The 25,605-nt window shown below is 31.1% G+C and overlaps 1 protein-coding gene across 3 annotated transcripts; it reads left to right on the top strand.

Annotated features, from left to right (window-relative positions):
• LOC143064691 (solute carrier family 49 member 4 homolog) lies at positions 1-23,527 on the top strand. 3 transcript variants are annotated; one of them, XM_076237715.1, is made up of 12 exons: positions 1-380; positions 9,078-9,168; positions 10,558-10,721; positions 11,062-11,116; positions 12,357-12,424; positions 14,351-14,404; positions 17,645-17,774; positions 18,267-18,375; positions 19,678-19,745; positions 20,756-20,874; positions 21,279-21,461; positions 22,078-23,527. In XM_076237715.1, exons 1-12 carry the CDS (start codon positions 125-127, stop codon positions 22,305-22,307), a joined length of 1,527 nt encoding a protein of 508 aa, XP_076093830.1. In that variant the 5' UTR covers positions 1-124; the 3' UTR covers positions 22,308-23,527. The 3 variants fall into 3 exon arrangements, with proteins under 3 accessions (XP_076093830.1, XP_076093829.1, XP_076093832.1); XM_076237714.1 differs by lacking the exon at positions 1-380 and adding an exon at positions 5,434-5,772; XM_076237717.1 differs by lacking the exon at positions 1-380 and adding an exon at positions 8,121-8,527.
• The last annotated feature ends 2,078 nt before the right edge of the window (positions 23,528-25,605 follow it).

The raw sequence follows: 25,605 nt of genomic DNA, 5'->3' as shown, positions 1-25,605 counted from the left end.
TTACAATTTAATATTTCAGACCCGCGTAACGTCTACATAAGACTCACCAGTGACGCTCAGATCAAAGAATGGCAATATAAATTAAAAAAGTACGTACTAGGGATATATGTGTTAATACACAAAGATGACGAAAATCAATTCATTAAATAAGATAAAACCTCCAAAGATTGTAATATACACTAAAAGATGGTGGATTCTTCTGATTTTTTCATTCAACTGCATAACACAGAGTTTAATATGGAATACATGGGGACCAATTACACAGTCGGCAAAAGCGGTATTCCTATGGAAGGATGCAACCATCGGAATGATAGCTAACTGCAGTAATATATCAACTTTAGTTACAGTTTACCTTGCTAGCTATGGAATGGATTATAAAGGTATTTAATGAATTCATATTACAAATAAGTCCATTCAAAACATTCTAGAAGGGTTATTCTAGTAGGAGATGTAATTAAATAGACACCAGGTCTTTCAGAATCTACACTGAGCTATATCAGAACAGGGAATATATCTTGAACTTTCAACTATGAAGGGAGTTCTGGATCTATGAAATTCCAAAAAATCAAACTATTTAGATATTGTGTGTCATGAACAAATATACTCTAATTATAAATGTGTATTTGTGTATTATCATGAAATTAGAATTAGTTAAACCAAACCCCCTGTTATACTTAGATACCAAAAAGAAAACTATAAAGGTCTAGTTAGTCTGCTTCCTTCCATCCAAAACGGAAATTGATCAATAAAATCCTATTAAAACTACATGTATTTACAAATTATGGCCGCCACAAGAATACAATGATTAAAAAGCTTCACAACTTAGTAAAACATGTCAACTATCATGATGTTATAATTGTATCATATATTCTGTTAGGAACACATCTCATTTGTCCGACATTTGTGCTCAATATTAACACGGTAAGACTATGGTAACCAATAAAAGTATTAGTCGAGAGAACTTTTTTGCGTAAAATGTTTTTGGCTGTCTGTGTTACGGAGTGCAAATGAAAGAATATCGTATTATATGGGCATTCTTCGTTATGGTTATTTTTTTGTTATATCAGAAATGCAAAAAGCAAATTGTATGAACAAATATGGGCTAGCTTAAAAAAAAAACTTGATTAAGTGGTATGAAGACTTTTTAAGTCAAATATTTCTGAAGGACATGTAATCATAATTTTAAAACAAATTCCAAGTCTTGATTTAATCAGCAGAAGGCAAAGAAAGGGGAGGGGGCATTCAAACTCCTAGATCGACTTAATATACTTTATGCCTTCATAACGATAACGATCGATTGTTGGTGAATTATCAGTTTTACGTCCAGCGTCACATTAATTAAAAGCATATTCATGACAAGTTATAATATATCAATGTGTACAATTGAATACATGGGGTTGATTGGAAGATGGTTTGAATAATCACAATACAAGTTACTTGAAGAACATCGGCTCCATAATTTGCTGTGTTCTTAGTATGTTAAATCGCTGATTTCATGGTAGTCAGATTTATCAATCGTGAAAGCACAGGGCACAAGGTACTTAGACGAAGTATCAACCTTTTGCGAGTAGCTGACAGGTCTCATGATATGGTACGGTCTATGAAGCGTTTTGATAAATGAGTTGATTAATCTGTCAGTCCTAATTTATATGTTGAATTTCCGGATAATTAAGGATAAAGTTTTCACAAACCATCTTACTATTCTTTTATTTGCTACCAACATTGACATCATTTTTAGGTAATCCTACACAGCTTGTATGTTTACTTTATCGATTTTAATCGCTTAATATTTTCCCGCCAGTGGACAACTTAGCATAAACGCATAACTCTTCTCCATTTGTCGCAGTTTTATTACTTCGTTCGTTTCCGTCTCAAAGAATTTATATGTGTGGTTTAGTGGTTGTCATTGGTGCATGTCCATCATATTTGTGTTTCGTAAATTGTTTTGTATTTCATAAGACAGTCAGTTTTCTAAAATGTATAGTTTCACATTTTTCATAGTTCTTCTTATTGTTAAAAGCAGTGCGGTTGTCTATAAATGCTTACATCAACATCATTTGAACTCTGATGGAAGATTGTCTTATTTTCAATGATATCACAGATTCTTGTTTTTTAATTTTTACACAAAATTATGTTATGAAAACAATACGTATTATGAGAAAATTTAGAATTTTGAAATATTGGTTGAAAATGTTAACTAACAAAACACCTATTGTTTATGATGTTTATAAATTGTTACTTGATGATGCCAATAATGGCAAAAAAAAACTGGGCTTCTAATGTACGTGACTTACTATTTGATAGTGGTCTCAATTATATATGGTATCAACAATCAGAAATACATACTATTGGATTTTTTTATGTAATTAAGAATAGAATTAAAGATCAGTATATACAAAGCTGGTTATCAAATGTAGAAAAGAGTGAAAAACTTAGTATTTATAAGGATATAAAGTTAGAATTTAGGTTTGAACATTATTTAGATTTTTGTTATAATTCACACTTTTTAACTAAGTTGCGAAGTGGTACATTTAAACTGAACATTGAAACAGGAAGATATACTGGCATGGCTAGAGAATTACGTTTATGTAAATGTTGTAATATGCAGTGTGTTGAAAACGAATACCACTTTTTATTAGTATGCCCTGCCTATAGATCAATTAGGCCTATATATTTGCCAAAATTCTATTGTTCTTGGCCAAACCTTACTAAATTACAGTATCTATTTAAATTAAAGTCTGTTTTACATATTAAAAGATTGTGTAACTACATTAAATCTGCGTGGTCAATCAGATCACATATTGTTACTTAATGTTATTTGCTTTCTTGTAATGATTTATATGTATTGATCTCTGTTGTTTATCATTTGTCATGTTGTAAATATGTTTTTCGTTGCTATAGCATATATATATGCTTTTTGCAATAAAGTATTCAATTAGAAAAAAAAAAAAAAAAAAAAAAAAAATACATTGTACTTTGTGTTTGTAAATGTATCAAAATGATCATGAATCCTACCAGTGAATAGAACTGACCATATCAAGAATTAAAGGTATGAACTCTTTTCAGTTGTATCGATGAACATAACTTAAATAAATATATTTATTGTTTGATTTAACAATCATATTTCGCATTGATTGAACCAAAGGACAAAGTTCAATTTTAGCAAATTATGGCCTTTAATTTCAATTTGATCACAACATATACAAAGTCACTGATTTACTTCTAAATTGGATCTATTCAGAAAGACTTACTGCTACTCATAATTAAACAAATATCTTTTTGGGTACGTCAGAATACAATAGTTTTTTTTTGCATTTTTTTGTAACTCAAAGCTTTGGCAAATCTTAGACACATCCTTTGATACGAAATGTTCTGTATCCGTAAGGTGCAAAAGGTTACTTTTTTTTTAATTACTAGGATAACACTTTTCTGGACAGAAGATGGCAGCCAAAGTTTATTTTGCTAAGTATTTATTATAAGATATGGTGAATGCATATAATTTTGCATTTTAACAATATTTGCAAATCCACTTGTTAAGGGGTTAGCATGCTAAATAAATTATTGAAATAGAAAGAAAGAAAAAAATACTTGTCAATACAATATACGCTTAGTTTGAAGGTGTTATTGAGTATAGATTTTTCTCGTATTGTATTTCATTTGTTTTTGAGTTGATGAACATCAATTAATACGTCGATTCGTTGCATTTAGTTCCTTTGAGTTAATTAGGTCTTTCCACTTTTCGTGGAAAGACCTTTTGTTTTTCTTCTGATTATTTTTTTTTTTCCTTCTTCTGCCGTCTGAGATGCTTTTTTGTCTTACAACATATCGAATGGATTTTTTGCCAATGATGTTGTACAGTAATGGGGTTTCAAAACTCACCCTGTGTGACCGAACACTTATTCTTATAGGAGTTATCTCCCCGCGTCCCCTTTTTCTTGTTATCGCTATATTTCTAAAACCGTAAAAGATTTTAGCAAACTGTTTTCACCAAATTGTTTGTCTACTCTTAAGAATGATTTGATTAATTTTGACTTGAGTGATCGGAAGACATCTTATGGGAGTTATTTCCCTTTGAAAATTTAAGATAGGCGATTTGTTGGATAAATTCATACGTTATAAGTCGTAGTGGCCTACAGTCTTTTGATATGAAGTCCTTAGTCCATTTAAAGGAAATTGAGGTCAAGGTCAAAGGTCAAGGTCAAACGTCAAGGTCATGTCATAAATTTTGAATTTTCCTTGTTATCGTTATTCCAAAGAAGCTGTGACAGTAAATGATATGATGTGTTTGCCAAATAACTGTTTACAAAAAAGGCGCAACTTCAACCTATTTAAGTCGAAAAGTTTTGGTTAACCCTTATAGGAGTTTTCTCCCCTTTTGTATTTGAAATCAGTATTTCTCCACAACCATACAAGTGATTGACCTCAGGCCTTCCGATTTGAGATCACTGACCTATGACCTTGAAATTGAGGTCAAGGTCAAAGGTCAAGGTCATGTTATAATTTTGAATTTTGCTTGTTATCGTTATTCAAAAGAAACTGTTACAGTAAATGATATGATGTGTTTGCCAAATTACTGTTTACAATTAGGCGTAACTTCAACCTATTGCAGTCGAAGTGTTTTGGTTAACTCTTATAGGAGTTTTCTCCCCTTATGTATTTGAAATCATTATTTCTCCACAACCATACAAGTGATTGACCTCAGGCCTTCCGATTTGAGTTCACTGACCTATGGCCTTGAAATTGAGGTCAAGGTCGAAGGTCAAGGGCATGTTATAAATTTTGAATTTTGCTTGTTATCGTTATTAAAAAGAAACTGTTACAGTTTATGATATGATGTGTTTGCCAAATTACTGTTTACAGTAAGGCGCAACTTCAACCTATTTCAGTCGAAGTGTTTTGGTTAACCCTTATAGGAGTTTTCTTCCCTTATGTATTTGAAATCATTATTTCTCCACAACCATACAAGTGATTGACCTGGGGTCTTTTGATTTGAGATCACTGACCTATGAACTCAAAATTGAGGTCAAGGTCAAAGGTCAATTTGACGTTCTAGATTTTGACCTTTGCTAAAAATTCTTTCTGGTTCATTATAAAAGAATTAAGTCTTCTGCATCAACCTATTAATCTTTTTTTTTTTATCAGTTTGATTTACCACATTACATCAACACGGAGTAACATTTTCTCACATCGTTTTTTAAATTTCATTCTTATTATCGAGGTGGAAAGACCTTCAATTGTTCTCTGAAGAATTGGTTTTTAATTTAGGTTTGAATCACTATCCCTGCTTTCCAACTGATTTAACTTCGATCGATTTTAATCATTTATGGCCGTAAATCTGTGTACTGTCATTTGCATATACCGATATATGTTTACTATGTACACGAAGTGTTTTTATAATCCTACCTGTACTTATCTTACACATACAATTTGAAAACGTAGTACACAAATATACTCTGTAAAAATGGCAGTATGAACCAGAAAGGACGTACCAGGAATATATGGCTGAAGACATAAAGAATATGAGAAGAAATTTGTTAAATAAGAGAAAACCTCCAAGGATTGTTATATACACTCGAAGATGGTGGATTCTCCTGATTTTTTCCTTCAATTGTATAACACAGACTCTAATATGGAATACATGGGGACCAATTGCACAGTCGGCAAAAGCTGTATTCATATGGAATGATGCAACCGTCGGAATGATAGCGAACTGCAGTAATATATCGACTTTATTTACAGTTTTCCTTGCTAGCTATTTTATGGATTATAAAGGTATTTAATGAATTTATATTTAATTCATTCAAAAAAACGTAAAAAATGAAGGGTTATTTCAATTAGAAAATGAAATTCTATAGACACCAGGTCTTTTAGAATCTACACTGAGCTTGATCAGAACAGGTACCACAACTAGCACTATCAACTATGAAGGGAGACATGATTTATGAAATTAAAAAAAGTCTGAACATTCTTGCAATTGTCAAACTATTAAGATATCTTTTGTCATGAACTAATATACTCTAATTTGTGTAGTTATCATGAAATTAGAATTGGTTAAAATAAGAACCCCTTTATTTTCTTAAATGCCAACAGAAGTCTATTAAGGTTTAGTTAGTCTGCTTCCTCCCAACCAAAACGAAAAATGATGAGTAAAATCCTATTAAAACTACATGCATTTACAAGTTATGGCAACACGAATACGATGATAAAAAAGCTTAAAAACTAAGTAAAACATGTCAAATATCAGGATGTTAAAAAGGTATCATAGATTCTCTTAGTAACATACCTCATTTGTCCGACATCTTTGCTCAATATATATATACTGTTGGACTATGCTAGTCAATGTTAGACCCGAGTGAACTATGTTACGTTAAAGGTTGTTGACTGTCTGTGTTACTGAGTGCAAATGAAAGTATAGCGTATTTTATAGACACTCTTTCTTATGTTTAATTTCTTTTTATATCAGAAAAGCTAAATGTATGAACAAATATGGGCTATTTTTCATATTTTTTTGTTTTAAGTGTTTGTTTTTATTCTGTTAAGTCTCCACTTCGGTGTTGACAGGAACATCTATTATATGGTAATTTTTAATAATTTTACTGTTTGCAAAAGTAAGAATTATTCTACCTAAATACTAAGGATTTTCTTATCCCAGGCAAATATAACCTTAGCCATATTTGGCACCACTTTTTATAATTTTGGGTCATCAATGCTCTTCAGCTTTGTACTTGTTTGGGTTTCTTTACTATTTTGATCTGAACGTCACTGGTAAGTCTTATGTAGACGAAACGCATGTATTATGTATTAAATTATAAGCTTGGTAGCTTTGATAACTAGCATGTCGAAATGTCCTATTGTAATGTTTATTTGTGTATTTCTTTGTCCTTAATATTCTTTCATTTATTTATACTGCATTCCTATCATGTAATGTCATTTTAATGTTATATTTATCCTTGCCAAAAACGAGCAAGGTGTGGCTAGCCGCAAAACCAGGTTCAACCCACCATTTTTTTTTTCTTAAAATGTCCTGTGCCAAGTAAGGAAAATGGCAGTTGTTACTAGTATCTTTATCTGTGTGTGTTGCATTGTCATTTTGGTTTTTTGTTGCACTTCAGTGTTTCTGTTGTTTCGTTGTTTTCCTCTTATAGTTGATGTGTTTACCTCAGTTTTAGTTTGTAGCATAACCCGGATATGTTTTCTCTCAATCGATGTATGACTTTCGAACGCCGTATACTACTGTTGCCTTTATATTTCAAACAGTTGATTGAGTGAAAAGCTGACGAATTTTTAAGTCAAATTTTCTGAAGGACATGTTATCGTAATTTTAAAACAAATAATCATCGCTTCCCCTTTTGGCGGAATGCTTGTGGTACGGACATGCCAAAGATGTGATAAATAGTTTTTTTTTTTTTGTTTTTTTTTTATCAGACACAGGTTAAGATAATATACGGACACTGATGTTCAATGTATTATTAATAAACGTCTTTAAGTTGTGCGAAGACTCACATTGGTCCAAAACGATTTGACTAATAAATGATTCGATTTTTTGTTAAAAATAAATTGAGTCGGCAATGATTCTAATTTTATCTCAACATTTGCAAATTTTTTACCGTTTCTTTGAATGAAGCTTATTTAGATTAAACACTCAATTTATCTATAATATTACAAATAACCTATTGACAAAAAAAAAACTGATTAAATAAGGTTCCGATGATACACACATGGCTGAAACATTTAGTAATCTCTGAATCGCTGAAAGACCAATGAAGTTGTGTACAAAGTTATGAAAGATCAGCAATAATGACCGTAAATTAAAAAAAGAATAACATACAACTGAAAGCAGCAACCTGGTCAAGCACATGGACAAGTTGTTATGTTTAACTGGTTTTCAATTACTTAATTCTCACCTCCATTTGATTAACAGAGTTTAGAAAATTTTTGCTGTAACCTTAAGAGAGTTTAAAGAACTTAACCTGCTGATATGAAGTCAAACCGTCTTAAAACTGTTATACCATGGGCTAAATGAAATCAATCCCGGATTCTTCAAGTCGATTTTTTTTTTCATATTTAAAAATGTTGTGAAATGATCAAAGGACGTATACAATATTTGATACGATATGTCTTTCAAAGCTAAATTATCGCTATCTCCATATCACATTTAACGTCAATTATTAATAACAAAAACAGATTGATAACAAGACAGGTCACATGTTATTGTACAAAATGTGTAAATGTAAAGCAAAATGAAGAAAACTCACTCTGTTTTAATTTTAAAATATGGAAGAAACTCGACCGTTAATCCGCAATCACAATGTCACTGTTTTATATACAAGGAGGTGGTGGATGTTGGCTGTTTTTTCATTTAGTTGTTTTATGCAAACTTTAATTTGGAATACGTGGGGACCTATAGCGCAGTCTGCTAAAACAGTGTATGGATGGAGTGATGGAACGATAGGTTTGATACCAAGCCTTGGTAATATAGCTTGCATGTGTACAGTTTTGTTGAACTGTTATTTTATGGACGAAAAGGGTAAGTACTCAAAACCATTTGTCGTTTGTGGAATACATATATCAATATATTATTTTATTATATTACATCTAGGCCCTAATAAAGCAAATTTGCTGTTATGCTATTTTGCTTGTATCGACATGATGTAGGACTATAAGATTTTGTGACTATTGCAATGTTATATTATGGATAAAAAGGGAACGTACAAAAAAATTGTTACTTATGCTGTACATATATACTTGTTCTTGTTAAACCGGATTTGTTATCTCATAAGCAACACGACGGGTGCCACATGTGGAGCAGGATCTGCTTACCCTTCCGGAGCACCTGAGATCACCCCTAGTTTTTGGTGGGGTTTTTGTTGTTTATTCTTTAGTTTTCTATGTTGTGTCATGTGTACTATTGTTTGTCTGTTTATCCTTTTTATTTTAAGCCATGGCTGTGTCAGTTTATTTTCGATTTATGAGTTTGATTGTCCCTCTGGTATCTTTCTTCCCTCTTTTTCAACTTTATTTAACTTTTTTTTTTATATGTAGATAATATTAATATGCAGCTTTTTTTATATTTAAAGGTCTTCGAATCTCAGCTGTGTTATGTTCTGGATTGATATTTGCTGCTTCTGGACTAAGATGTATTACAAGTGATCCGGAATACGCTACTGGGTAGGTTGTATGATAACAACACGTATTTTGATTGTAGTCTACGTATCAAAAACATACAGCAATAGGTCAATTCCCACTAGCAGCATATATAATTGAAACACATCAACTATAAGAAGAAAACAACGAAATAACAAAACACAGAAGTGCAACAGAAACAAACAACAATGCAACATACATAGAAACGCACTATCAGATAACAACTGCCATATTCCTGACTTGTTACAGGATATTTTAAGAAAAAATGGTGGGTTGAACCTAGTTTTGTGGCTAGCCAAACCTTCGCGCTTTATGACAATGTTAAGTATACCGCTAAAATGACAACATTACATGACGGGCAATACAGTACACATTCATACAAGTACACCAAAGACAGATAACTAAATGAATAAATAATATCATAGTACATTTCGACATGTTAACTACCGAATAACAACGAATAACTAGAATTAATTAAGACAGTACACACAAACTGCTTAATAGAATTACGAAGTGTGTGTCTGTAACACGAATGGATTGAGACTGGTTAAGTACTCAGTATTTGTTTAAATTCCTTGTACAAAAAGAAAACAAAATTATACACTGTTATTCAAAAACGGTATACTCAAACCATATGTTTGATGCGTCATTATTCGGTGTGAAACAGGAGTTTTATCAAGTTACACACTTCAATTTCAAAAAGTAGGTAGTTCAAATTAAGCAATCCACCAAAGCTAAACTTTAATTACATATCCTGATACACATCTTTTTTGTGTATTCAAGATCAATAACCAAAAGACAATACAAGATATTTCTAGACCACAATAAACTAAATTAAAGCTTGCCTTCACATCGCATTAAATTTAAATTTCATTTAAACTTTCAATCTGTAAAACCCACAATCATTGCTTTTTCATCATTTTTAAAATTCAAAATTGTCAAATGCTTCAATAATATCTTTTAATTTATTGCGTCCTAAGTCTTGTTTGTGTTTACCTTATATGCTATGTAAGGATAAATATAAAATATTGACGATGTTTGGTTTTCAATACGATAAGTCATAGATTAATCTGAGTGCAACCTTTTAATCTTTGCTACATGTTATTTTGGGAGAACATGTAATTGTCTTATACCAGTTACTAAAAGGGAAGCTTATTATTAGATATTGATTAATTATAGTTATAATTGTGCACAAGTGACATAAAGATTGCTTCACGAGTTACAGTCATGATTCTACTTCGTCAAAATGAGCTCTTCATTACGCTACCCAATTGTTTAAATCGTGATTGCCATTGTAGTGATGACGAGTCATGAAATCTTATATATTTATCCACATATCATCTTTACAATTTTTACATGACAGTTGTAATTTATTCATTTCCGTGTACTGTAATGCTATTATGTCTATTCCAGATTGATGTATGCATCTGCAATAATTAATGGAGTAGCTGGTACAACTTTTTTCTCGGGACCACCATTGTTAGCATCGTTGTGGTTCCCTCTTAAGCAACGAACAACAGCTACTGCTATCAGCTCACTATGTATCTATGCTGGATTGGCAGGAGGGTTTCTTATTGGTAGTCAATTTCTATAATAAATACGCATAACCAAACTTTTGCCAAACAAATGTATATGAGTTTTATTCATTTTGCAGCGTAATAGTTGCTTTGAGCCTTTTTTTTATGAAAAACACAAACCATGAAACATATCTCCTCAGAATCAAATATGTCAAATCGGTTTTATAGTTTTTAAGGTAACTTTATAATTTGTTTTGTTCTAAATTAAACACAAAAGATATTGGCACCTTTAACAAATATTGTTTTACTATGTAACGATACGAATTGCGTTTCTTCATTCCTAAGCATACAACTTAAGGTATTTTCATACTTTAAATAATTCTATAATTTATATTTGTAGGTCCACAATTAGTTTCGGCACCTATATACAACACAACAGTCAGATATCTTAAAAGGTAGTATGTTTTGTGTTTTTATTCTTCGTCATCGAGTTTCTACATATTTGTACTTTGTATTTTTACAACAAATACAAATATAATGAAGGTATGAAATCTTACCAAAACATGTTTCTATAATTGACGAAGCCATCGTAGACGACAACCAGTAAATATAAACAAATACATAGTAAAAGTATCAGCAAATGATTTTTAAACGGCTTCATATGTGAAAAATATCTTTACCAATCAGAGTTGGTGTCAACTAATGATTTGTCTCTGTTGAATATATACAAATGTATGTTATTGATTTAGACTAAGGACTTCGAGTATGTCATACGACGAAGGCGTTGGTCCATTTCTAAATACTGTTACAAACTCATCAACGATACCAGACTTATAATTTTGTTCGCTAGACACGCGTTTTGTCTACAAAATTCTCATTAGTGACGCTTGAATTAAAAGAAAGTGTTGACCTGTGTAGACTTGCGTGGATTATGGCTACTATTCTTTCTTTTTGAAAACCGATAATTAAACTATTTAAACATTAATTTGTCATATTGCTCATCAAGTATTAAAGCATGTATAGATCAATAGCATTCAAATTTTTAAGTATCAGTTGCAAATGAAAGCAATGTCAGAGAACATGTTAAAACGCACCACATTTCTACAGTATTATTGCCATTTCCAAGCACTAAGGCAGAGAACATGTTAAAACGAACCACATTTCTACAGTATTATTGCCATTTCCAAGCACTAAGGCAATACCGCAGCTAGAGGACTTTTCAAAGTAGTCACCTAGGGTATCATCAGCACTTTTTTGTAGAATTCTTTGATTATGAAAATTTGAAATAACTATGCTACAAAAGTCATGATTTTCTGAAGCGATGTTGTCAATTGAGAGGATTTCGGCTGTTCTTTCTGTTTCATTTTAACCATATAACTGCTCACGTATTCAAGTAATTATACATCCATGACTTCCATTATTTTATAGTTTAAGCGTTCCCGTCCCGTTTATGACGCTCATATTTAATCAAGTCTTTTTTGTCATTTAAGACTGCCTTTTAATCTTAATTTGGCATGGGCCTCTGAGAATGAGGTATGTCAAATATCGCAGCATATAAATAAATACTTTTTTGTGACATGAAACCAACAAGAAACTCTTGATGAGTATTTGCGATAAAAGCTAAAGATAATAAGAAAAACATTTTAATTGATCCCAATTTTATTTTTTGAAGATTTATTGTTTTATCATTTTCAGTGACGTAGTTACACATATGGTAAATGAGTCGTCAACAATGTCGTACCAAAATACCTATAACGAAACAGGTAAAGATTTTGAAAATTATGCCTTATATTCTGTAGATATTTGCTTGCCTTCTAGAAAGTGTACTAGTATTACGAATAGCAAGAAAGTATATGTGTTGAAGGTCAACTTCATTTATCATTGAATACTCTTTGTTCAAACTTGATCAGTTATCCTAATGATACAGTACATTCTTCTTTGTTTCATTTATTTGGCGATCACGTGTCAAATGCCAATACATTTCCCTTCTTGAGTTTTTTTTAACAAAGGCCAATAAAAATTAGACGCCAACAAATATGAGAACTGTCAGTGTAAATATAACTGTTTGACAAAATAAACTTAGACATATATAACAATGAGTTCAATCAAAAGGTACAGAAAATATGTTAAGATAGCTTTTGAGAGATTGCGAGAATATTAAAGTATTTTATTAAGCAAACATTTCTGTCCTGTAACAATATGTTAACCTGCATTTTTTGGAACAAAGTTGAGCGCATTATTTCTATCTGTGTTTCAATTTAAGATGGTCCGTAACTATCATGACTATGGGGTTGAAATTTGGTATTGTATAGCTTTTGATTTGAAGAGGGTTATTATCTACCGTAGGTCATTGCATCGCGATAAAAAGTTGATATAACGATAAAAAAAAATAATGCATGTATATAAGTTATCAATAATAAATATAGATAACAACAAAATAGATAGTAAAACCTCCTCAAAGATACCAGGTCATAATTTGTAACCCCAGACACGCGTTTTGTCTACATAAAACTCATCAATCAGTGCTCAAATAAAATCATTTGGAATGCCAAATCAGCATCTAAGTTAAGCAACTCATTATTGTCTTAATTTTAACACTAATTAATTTGATAGTTCATTTCAAACAAAGATTGAATGATATTATCTAGTATGTATTATTATGGTTGATGAAAGCATATTGTTTTGTTTTTTTGAAATTTGCCTACGTAAATCCGTTTAAAAAAAAAACGCTCGAATTTTCTGTAATTTAAGTTCAGAATGTATAATGGTGCACAAATACAGCATTCGTTTCCTTGTCCTGTTCTGGTATGCCAAGATATAATGGGTTGACATGCACTCGAAATTTTAAAACAATTAAGGAGAGCTTACTCTGTTGTTTATTATCATTCTTATCAAAATTTATCTAGACATTTCTTGAATTACCAGACACGCAGAAACGAAAGACTTGCCATTTTTAAATCAAGAGGGTAACTTTAAAGAATATAAAGTACTAAATGGTGGCCCCATTGCCGGCAATGCTATTTTAAGCAAATATCTCCTTAAAAGGCGTTTTTAATAAACTAATTATTAAAAAATTGCTGTTGTCTAATTGGAGCTCGATATCTATATGTGAGTTTACCGCACTTAAATATATATGATCCCATGGCTTTTCTTGGTGAGTTTGGTTTTTTTTTACGATACCTTACGATTTCGCAGAAAATTTCCCCTAATTTTGATCAACATACAAAAAAACATTTCCGGCCATTCATCATATACATTTAAGGACAAATTTGTGCTTGCATGAAACTTTAATCATAATGTTTTTTCAGAAGAACAATACATAAATGATATAACAACCAATCACAGAGAGCCATCTATTTTTATCTCTATGTCATGTTCCCTTCATAAAATGGCTACGCCCATGTAATTTTATTTGGTACATTGTAACCTTAAAATAGGATGGTTAGGGCGATGAGATTTTTTATACCATGTTTAAAGAGCCATTAAAAAAAATAGTGTTAAATATATGAAACAGGAAAATCAATGGTTCAATGGGAAACACCTTTGAACCACACCGACAAAAAAATACCACTGATTAAATGGCTCAAGACTAAGACTGTAAAGAATTTTCATCGACTGATTTATATCGAATTATACTGCTTTAACAAAGATGTTTCAAATCTGTCAGATTATTTACTTTTCTTTTTTAGCGCTAATAAACTTTGAAGAGTTAAGAAACCAGGTGATGTGGTTGATGTATGTTGGTAAGTTTAAGTAAATTAACATTGATTCAGAATGTCTGACACTAAATTTTGTACCTGAAGTGCAATGCATGTTTAGTCTTGGATTAATTTATTAAAAACTTAATCAATGTAATTCTCGATAAAGAAAATAACCCTTACTGCAATGCTAATTTCTGAAATTATAAAATGGGGTTTCTCAAAGGAACAATCATAGGGATTACATGGATCGTGTCTATAAACAACACCATCCTACAAATTATGATAAGATATCCCATTTGGAACGGGGACAAAATTATTTTCCCCATTAGTTCAATGCAATTTTAGCATAATTACAGGACATACTCTTTTTTGTTATTTGACTCCCATTTTAATATGACATGTAATTTAGACATGCTATGACGTCATGGTGGTACCTCAAGTGACCTTTCTAGATAAAGAGTAGTTGTTTCCTTTCTACGTATTTTAGTCTTTGGTGGAGAGTTGTCTTATTCGCAATCATACATAAAGGCAACAGTAGTATACTGCTGTTCAAAAGTCATAAACAGATTGAGAGAAAACAAATCCGGGTTACAGACTAAAACCAAGGGAAACACATCAACTATAAAATGAAAACAACGAAACAACAGAAACGCTGAAGTGCAACAAAAATTAACAACAAAGCAACATACATAGAAACGAACTATTAGTCAACAACAATTGTTCCACTAACTGCATTATCTACCTATGTCGGCCTTTCTTCAAAATCAAACTGTGCAAAACGAATAAATCCTGTTCACATAGTTGCTTTAAATGGTAATGGTAAACTAATTCTAAAAATGTCCTTAGATTAGACAAATACACATCGTATGTATCAACCAATTCGTGATGGTGTCCATTACATTTACTGAGTGTCTTTCCTCCTCATTACTTTATTGGAGAAGTTTTTGCGTAAGGTGCACACTCCTGTATATGAAATCCGTTTAGTGTGAACATGCACGTGCGTACCGCATCAACTGGGTTCTGTAAACACCATACGATGGGGCAGAGGGTATCTTACTGCTGAGAATTGGGAAATTGATAATTTGGAAATTGAAATCGTCACTATTGTCATACCACATCTTCATTTGTGAAAAAAGTGTCCAGATTACATTTACTTGTTACATAGTTAAATAGGTAGAATTTTTAATTCAACTTTGGCTCATTAAACAATGACTAAACATCGGTAAAATACATTTTCTCTGCTATTTTTAAAAAATATTATTGAATGATTTTTTTTTACACAATAAATGCGAATATATAGAAAGCACATAAACTAAGCCAATTATATTCTAAAATTTGTTTACAATTGTCAAATTTACTATTACCAAATTTATAGACTTGTCTCAAGACAAAGATGTCGTTGATAAATCATTTTTCTGTTTTAAATGATTTAAGATAAGGGTCACTAACTTAGTTTTCTTTCTGTGAACATTTAAAGTGGTATTCTTAGTTAACAAAAATACAACCAAACGTTGAAATAAGCATAATGTCATCGCGTTGTAAGCCAGAAATATTTTTTCGTTATTATAACTGAACTGGAGAAAACTTGAAAAAAGCTATGAACTGGTCTTAGATATTTGATGCTTTTAAAACAAATAAAAGAATTTCCTTTAACTCAGATAACTTTAATTTGAATCCGGTGAAATCACTGCGGACACAGGCATAACGAACGTGTAGGTAAGTATACACGATTGCTTCTGTTGATATAAGAGTTATTTTTTTTTAAAGTAAAATCATTAGAAGTTATTTCTACAGTATGATTTGAAAAAGTTAGATTGTTTTAAAGCAACCATAACATCAATGTAACGATCGGAGGTGTTATTGAATTTATCTATTCAATGGAATTTCTACATCTTCACAAATAAATAATTAATATAATAACAGTAGATGGACGTTCAGACGATTCATTAAATTTGATTTCCGAGACATTCAAAAAGTTTTATTTTATTCCCTTATCAATAGAATGCAATATATATGACGGCACGTGATCTCCTTGGCAACGTTAACACAATGCATAGAAAAAAAAACGAAATCCGAAGTTTTCTCGTCACTTTAAACATATACAATACAAATGTAATTATAAGAACTGAATGTCTTTTTTGGTAATTTTATATAGGTGTTAATTTGTTAAAAGTTCGCACATTTTTACTTTATTAATATGCAGTACTTTTCGCCTTCATACATAATTTGCTTCGATCAATTCTTTTAAACCACAATAAAATTACAAGATGAACCAATCAATTGTTAAAAGATTAAAATCATCTTCATAACTTATCTCTTTCACATCCTGAAACCAATCTTAAATACTTGATATTAACGTAAATAAAGACAACAGTAGCATACCGGTGTTCAAAAGCATGCTTTAGCTATTTTTTTTATTAGAACCTCTTTATTAAACTATTTTCCCAGAAATATTTCGCAAACTAGATTAAACTCTTTTAAAATACAATCTCTTGACAACGCATTGTAATTCAAATGGAATAGAATTATACAAAACATTAAAAATGTAACAAATCGTGTACATTTGTGAGCAGAAATAATTAATATTCCAACAAAATGCATCAACATAAGTTAACAACCTATTTCATTTGCCGAGGGAATATTAGAAATATATAAATAAGGAGTTGTTGTAAGATTTCCAATGAAAAAACAATTCTCCACGAGTCCAAACGAGGTGGTTGATATTAAATGGAATTTTCAAACATGTTTAAAGCAACTTGCAATATAGTTATATTTTTTATTTACTGAGTATTATTTTTTAATTGCTGTAACTAGATTTAAATCAATTATCTGAAGTGAAATAGATTCTGGTACTTATACCCAGTTAAAATAGAATCACATTAGGCTTCTTAATATAAGGCGTATAGTTGCACTATTAGAAGTTACTACCTTTCAGCAAAAAAACATTGACAAACCCTTTTTTGTTAAATCCTGCGTTATCTTATGATTGGCAGTTTACTGATCCAATCGTATTCATAACAGCACCTAGGCTAGTGTGGTCAAGCATTAACCATGTAAATGTGCAAATACCTTTTAACAATAGCCACGAAAAGTTGATTTTACATACAATTGAATTTAGTAAATTTTGTGGACCTCTTTTGGTTAAATATTTTCTTATGTTTGTACTTATTTATACACTCCTGGCTTTGAAATGATTGTTCCTAATGAAGGTTAATCCAGAAAAACACTTCATACATTCACGAAAATGTGCATGCATTTGTTTTGTTTGTTTGTTTGTTTTAGAATGTATAGCAGCAGCTGTAGGGTTTTTTGCCATTCTTTTGTATTTTCCTGACAAGCCACCAACTCCACCAAGTAATTCTGCAAATGAGAAAAGAATTGAGTACAAAAAGGCTATTTGTCAAATAATTAGGTACGACTTTTAATTTTGTAATAATTGATTTTTTCAAAATAATGTTTCCTCGGCTACTAGTATATGCCACACTTTTTTATTTGGATATTAGTATCCACAGAAATAATAATAATTAAGTCATTTTTCTGTGCTTATTTTTTGCAAGTTCTGTGCACTTATTGTAATATTACTGATCGAGAAGGAAAGGTATTATTGGTCACGCCAAAAATAGTTTGTTGTCCTACACACGCATTTTAACATGTTTTTGTCCTTGTTTGTGTTTTTCGTATATGTTGAGTATTTCTGTAAAAGACATTCAAGACTTTCGACGCAACATTATTTATTGGAAAAAAAATCTGATAACTCTGATAAATAGAAATATACCAACCAAGAACAGCTAAAGTAGGTACAAAGATTTATTCTGGAATTTTAAACAAATTCCAATTTCAAATATATAATATATAGACTATTTTGCATATGGTTATTTACAATTTTTTAGTTTCGCAATTTCAGGCACGGACCTTTATGGTTAATCTCAATAGCATTTGCTTTACCCATTGGTGTATATGCCGCCTGGGGAGCCATACTTGATGTTATCCTACACCCTGTTGGAGTATCGCAGGTTTGTTTTCTACATAAGGAAATGCCTATACCAAGTCAGGAATAGGACAGTTGTTATCCATTCGTTTGATGTGTTTGAGCTTTTGATTTTGCGATTTGTTTAGGGACTTTCCGTTTTGAATTTTCCTCGGATTAAGTCTTAAATATTTATTTTGAATGAAAATAATTTGTCCATGTTTAAGGTATTGTTTATAGGATAAAATTAAAAATATTAAGTTGGAATATAATTATCAAGTGCATTTGCAAAGACGAATTGAAGAAAAATATAGACCAATATAGACTATCTATTTAATTCTGTTTAAATGTTTTCATTCAAATTTGTATATATATTTTAATTTTTAACATTAAAGTAATCCATACAAAATGATAAAAGATATTCGAAAAGATTGCACGGTACAATCAACGGCAACAACCACCAACACCCGATTCGTGCGAGAAAGAGAAACGCTTTGAGGTAAAACAAACAATAAAAACCTTTACAGTATAGTTTCTAATAGCAATGTCATCGGCATGATACAATTATTAAAACACGGAACATATTTTGTAATTTGGAAAACATGGGAAGGTAGGTAGGGTAGTCAAACTGTTGGTTGAATACTGCAGCCCAAGAAAACAAATTAATATGCATTGTGTACTTCATTATTTCAGTTTAGGTAATGACTGAATTTTAACTCTGTAGATTATATCTAGCCGTCTTTAAACGGAGGAAGGTATCATACGAGCCATGTAGTTCTTGACATTTAAAATAAAAACAAGCTAAATTTTTAATTTAAGATTATTTTACTCTTATTGACAAATGATAAGTTTCATATAATCTTGACACTTTCGTGCAGAGAAAGCAACTGTGATGGCACTATGATGTCATAGACATGTCCACATTGACAAATTTTACATTATGTAGCCATTCTACATGATATAGTTACGATCCAAGGCATTTCCACAAGATATTTTACACACATTTATATGATAGAAAAATACATATTGTCGTTGCAAATATCTTTTACAATGTTGAATCATTTCTACATAGTAATGACGAGATCTTAAAATAATTATATTTTTGAATATTGTTGCAGTTTTGCAACAAATAAAAGAAACAAAAATCTACTGGAAGTTATTAAAAAACTTATTTTGGAGTAATCTTTTATCTTGATCAGCGGTAGATTGAAGAAGATACAATTAAAAAACGACAAATAGAAGTTAAAAAGTGTTATACGGGATAACTAATTGTAAGGTTCTTTTTTTTAATTAAAAAATGAATATCAGATAAGATTTCCAATTTTATATTGTCCAACTATTTTAACAGGAAGAAGCTGGCTGGATTGGATTTTATGCAACAGTAGGTGGTTGTATTGCTGGAGTTTTGATCGCTAGGTAAAGTGTCTTAGTGTACATTATTTTCTAGACGATTCATTCAAAAATTCAAGATGAACACGACGTAAATAAAGGTTTATAGTCTTTTTAATGGGAATATCCAAGCATGTTTATTGGCTTTTATAAAAAGCAATGGCGAACAATTTTCCTTCAGTCAGATTGAAAAATGCAGCACTGTGCTAAAAAGCAGTTTTTGAGCATGCACGTTATTGTAAAGCGTTCTTTATAACAGTACCGATATGGAAGCATTATTCTTTTTTATTTAGAAAAGAGATTCTTAATTTAAACAGAGATTATTTCAAATACCGGTATATGATACATGTGTTGAAGATCATAAAAAAAATAAAAGCACAAAAATATTGAACTCCGAGGAAAATTCAAAACGGAAAGTCCATAATCAAATGGCAAAATCAAATGATAAAACACATCAAACGAATGAACAACAACTGTCAAATTCCTGACTAGTATGACAGTCACATTAAATTCAATTATATTTACAACAATGCGTGAACAAAACAGACATAATAGGTAAAATTGTAAAAATATGGGCACAGCAGTCATCACTGTGTCACAATCTCAAAACAAACAAATATTTAATAAAGAAGCACAAACAGCATCTATCAAATTTAACAACAACATTCATTGCTTCGCATGTTTGACGTGCATTAAATCCTTCTAACCAAAGTTATGACAACGATTCGATTGTTATTTATTCCGTTTAAATTTTTAAATATTTAAACATTTTGTATCTATCATATTTATTTAGCGTTTTGACTTTTTAAAATACCAATTAAGGAAAAGGGAAAGAGAATTTATTTTTTCTAATTTTAGATTTCACTTTGATTGCTATTTATAGCAGAAAATCGAAATGTGACGAATGTATAGTACAAAGTTAACTGTGCTTTAGGTGATGAGAGTAATCAGACAGATTTGCAAGTAGAGTAGTAAATTTGCTACATTTTTTTTCTTTATCATACATTTATATACCTTATATTTATTATTTCTTTCAGATTTTCAGATCTGTTTTTGAGACATATGAAGTTATTCCTGCTATGTTTATATATGTGTGGTGGTGCTTCGTTTGTATGGTTCACACTTGTCTGTGATAAGATTGTACCATATTCAACAGGTATACATGTACCGAGTGAACACTAACTCGTGTTCAAATGCGTAAGAGTTATATACAAAAAAACGACATAGATTTAATTTTAAAACATTGTAGTTAAAAAAATTTTAACTAGGAACGTGCAATAGTTATTTATTATTTTCAGCAAATTTTCTTTTCTTCTATTCCTTTTCCTGCAAGTCCAACAACCTTATCGCATTTTAAAAATGTTAACCGTAAGGCAAAACAGATACATTGATGTCATTTACGCTGATGTTCATTATTATAATGAAGTTAAATATTATTTGAGATATACTTATCATTAACCGATTTTAAACAAACTGTTTTACATGTTAAATTATTGTTGTCTAATGTAATTGCTGTTTTACTTTTAAGAAAATACAACTATTTATATTTGATTTTTTTAGCTCAGCTGTACATTTCGAGCATTGCTGGTGGGATATTTTTAAATGGAACAATACCTCTCTTTTATGAATTGAGTTGCGAAACATCATACCCTATAGCAGAAGGAATAACAGGGGCTTTTTCAACTATGCTGGATAGCATTTTTGGTGTATTATTTCTTTTCGTACTACAAATTCCTAATATAGGTATTTAGATAAATGTTCTACTAATATATTTAATTATAACCGCAAACGAGATAGCAATCTAACGACAAAAAAATCCACAAAATACATTTAGAAGAAAGCTGGAAAGCCAAACAAGTACAATCTTGAAGAGCATTGAACACCTCTAATTCCAAAATGTTGTGCCAAATACGGTTTTGGTAATCTATGCCTGGGATAAGAAAATCCACAGTATTTCCATTAATTCATACTTTTGCAGTAAATTTATAAAAATGACCATATAATTGATATTTATGTCAACACCGAAGCCTTTCACATAATTGTTTCGTATAATAATACTTTATTGTATATACGATGGAAAAGATATATTCAAATGGTAGACAGAAACTACATTTTTGTAGCTGAGCTTATTTACTGACGTAAATTTGAATTATGTCTTATTCAAGCAGTTTCAACGGATATTATTGAATGAAGAAAGACAACTCTGATTTACTACCATTCATTCTTACATATAAGTCACCTTTTAATATGATGTATCATGTATACCCTAGTGGTGATGTTAACGTATAATGGGTATTGCAAAGTCGCTTGTATGTTTCTCTCTTTTACAACATACAGAATGTATTCTATGTTTTAACAGGTACAACATGGATGAATTGGTGTCTAGTAGGCAGCATAGGAGCTGGTATCCTAGTTTTGTTAATATTTAGAGAATCATACAGGCGAACAGATCTGGATATTACTATAGATGTTAAGCCTAGTGACTGTGTCGACAAAATTGACGAAAACTTTAACAAACAAGAGAAGGTTGATGCTGATTTTATTCATAAAAGAAATATTTGCGCTGAAAATGTAGAACATGCAGAATGAAACTCTAACTGCTTAAAAGGATTTACTTTAACTGTTTTACTAACTGTTAGAATGCCGGGTTTAAATTAACTCAGCTATCTGTTCTGTGGATTACAGTTCGCTGTTGTTGTTCATTGTTTGTATACGGAAGCTTATAGGGGCCTTATGCTAGTTACTTAGCAATGCTTAAGAAACTTAATTAAGACAATATCATTCATTATATTGCATTAAATTGTTTTAATTTAGTTAATTTACTAACTTATAAGAGATTTACTCATTTATTTATGCCAATATAATGTCTTACTAATTTTATTGATGTTAATTTAAATATCTTTATTTCATAAATTTATTAAGTTGCATTAAATAAAACACTATAATGTTAAGGACACTTAATTAGGGAGTTGTCATCAATTATACTGTTTTTAATCGATTTATTTAAGTTCATTTATGAACTTATGATAGATCAATCCAACTTATTTAAGTCATTTTATTTTTTTATTTATTCTAAAAAGTAAAAATTTAAAAACTTTATTTGTAATATGGCATAACTAAAGCAAGTTAACTGAAAAGGTGTATATATACAGCGAAACTTTCCCAAGAATCCATTCTGGGAAGCATTTCAATTCGCACGCATCTCAGAAGGTGTACATGCCCAACTGGCAGGTGTCATCTGACCTTGACCTCATTTTCATGGTTCATTGGTCAAAATTATTTTTTTGTGTTTTGGTCTATTTCTCAGATACTATAAGCATCCAGTCAATTATATTTGGTATAAGGAAAGTTTGTAAGGTGTACATGTCTGTCTGGCAATCTGAACTTGACCTCATTTTCGTGGTTCATTGGTCAAAGATAAATTTCTCTGATTTGGTCTTTTTTCAGATACTATAGGGATAGAACTATATTTAGTGTAGGGAATAAGTGTAAGGTGATGTGTAAGTCTGTTAAGCAGGTGTCAGTTGACCTTGACATAATTTTCATGGTTCATTGGTCAAGGTCATTTTAATGAGGTTAATTTACAGAGATAGTTTTAGCAATAGATTTGTTGTATGGAATGATTGTATGACCTACATGTCTGTCTGAAAGGGATTATCTTACCTTGACCTTATGTACATTGATCATTTTTAAAATGTTATATTTAATTTAATGTAATGCTTGTGATGTACATTTCTTTTTTATACTTTCAACATAAATTATATTATGGACACTAGAACAGGCGAGACGTTTCAGTGTGTACACTCTTATAGTTCGTTATTATGTTGTACTGTTACACCACTGTCCCAGGTTAGGGGAGGGTTGGGATCCCGCTAAGATGTTTAACCCCGCTACATTATGTATGTATGTCCCTGTTTCAAGTCAGGAGACTGTAATTCAGTGGTTGTCGTTTGTTGCTGTGTTACATATTTGTTTTTCGTTCGTTTATTTGTACATTAAGTAGGCCGTTAGTTTTCTTGTTTGAATTGCGTTACATTTGTCATTCTGGGGCCTTTTATAGCTGACTATGTGGTATGGGCTTTGCTCACTGTTGAAGGCCGTACGGTGAACTATAGTTGTTAATTTCTGTGTCATTTGGTCTCTTGTGAAGAGTTGTCTCATTGGCAATTACACCAAATCTTCTTTTTTATATTAACTCATCAGATGGATACAAATAGAAATACATCTAACAAAAAGTTTGCTTTTAATTTACTGATAACAAAACAATATTTATACCAATAAAAACAATATTCAAAGATCTAATTACAGTGTTGAGTTGGTAACCTTTGAGAATAAGTTTTTTAAAGAATCGATAAGTTTACCAGGATCGTTAATAAATTTCCGACAGGGTAAACAATATCTCCGTAAAAAATAGGATGTGCTATCCCGTTTGAAATAGGTTTCTACAGGTACAACCAAACTTCAAAACAAAATCTTTATATCTTCTGAAGAATTTAGTAAAGGTTTTAAGTTATTTGTGGTAATGAAATCCATGGCTTAATAATTTACCAGTAATACATAGATTACGTTTGTTAAAATCAAAAAACGTCACAACAAAAAAGGCCGTCAGATGGTGCCATAGGAACATCATCCAAAAAAGGATTATTAACAATAGGGAACGAAAATTCGTCCCTTTTGTCATAAATGTTAGTGTGGAGTTTCCCTTGTAAAATCGAAGTATCTAAATCTAGGAAAGGACAGTTATTACCGTTTTCATTTGATTTATTTAAAGTAAGTTCCTTAGGGTAAATTTCGGCAGTGTATTTAGAAATTCGTGATTATTCAACGAAAAAAAATTTAAGATAACGGTAAGTGTTGAATTTATCAATTAAACTAAAAGGACGCAATTAGTGCCCATAGGAATACCTATTTATTATCAAATTATATGAATGTTTCAAACTCTTTCGAAGTAGGACAGGTCTTGCATACCATATGAAGAAAGTGGCAGGTGATTTTAAGCATATCTGCCTATTTTATAGTAAAACATTTCTTTAACAAGAATGTGTCCATAGTACACGGATGCCCCACTCGCACTATCATTTTCTATGTTCAGTGGACCATGGGTAAAAACTCTAATTTGGTATTAAAATTAGAAAGATCATATCATAGGGAACGTGTGTACTAAGTTTCAAGTTAATTGGACTTCAACTTCATCAAAAAGTACCTTGACCAAAAACTTTAACCTGACACGGGACAGACGGACGCACAGACCAGACCAGAAAACATAATGCCCTTCTACTATCGTAGGTGGGGCATAAAAACAGCACTTCGATGGTCATGTGAATATGCACCTAAGCAATAAGCTATATAAATTTGGGAAGTGTGACAAGTCTTTTCTGTTCAAACATAACTTAAAACAACATGAGCCAGGGTGTAAAAATGAGTGAAAATCATAAAGCACCAATGTGAATTGTGTCAAGTTGAGCTTCTAACTGACAGAAACCTGAAATATCACATAGAAGGGAAACATGGAAATACCGCCTATACGTGTGATGATTATGGTAATTCGTATAGATGGCCTGCCAGCTAATACAGACATATTAAAAGTCACAAATGAATGTAGATATTGGCACTAAATATATATAAATCACATTTGGTGTATTTTTTTCCCCTTTTCATGTTCGTCATCAGGCACAATCGGGAAAAATTAATCTTTTGTATGCCTTGCTGCCATTATTTCTTTTTCAGATGTTCAATTGTCCATTTGTCAATGAGTGTTTATGTACGGAATGGCTTATAACGTCGTCAAAATTATTGGTTTTAAATGTACCCAAACTACATTTAAACTCCGTCATTTCAATTATTTACTGCAAAAGAAAGATTTTTTTGATTTTTTAATACTAGTATA

Source organism: Mytilus galloprovincialis, chromosome 2, assembly GCF_965363235.1.
Source record: "Mytilus galloprovincialis chromosome 2, xbMytGall1.hap1.1, whole genome shotgun sequence".
Classification (NCBI taxonomy): Eukaryota; Metazoa; Mollusca; class Bivalvia; order Mytilida; family Mytilidae; genus Mytilus; species Mytilus galloprovincialis.
This window is presented reverse-complemented; position numbering and strand designations above follow the sequence as displayed.

What these genes read in the sequence shown, in the direction of transcription:
- LOC143064691 (XM_076237714.1), top strand. Translation starts at nt 5,499, where the DNA reads ATGGCTGAAGACATAAAGAATATGAGAAGAAATTTGTTAAATAAGAGA. An exon ending in CTATTTTATGGATTATAAAG is followed by an intron (nt 5,773 to 9,077) that starts GTATTTAATGAA and finishes TTATATTTAAAG; the next exon opens with GTCTTCGAATCTCAGCTGTG. An exon ending in GGCAGGAGGGTTTCTTATTG is followed by an intron (nt 10,722 to 11,061) that starts GTAGTCAATTTC and finishes TTATATTTGTAG; the next exon opens with GTCCACAATTAGTTTCGGCA.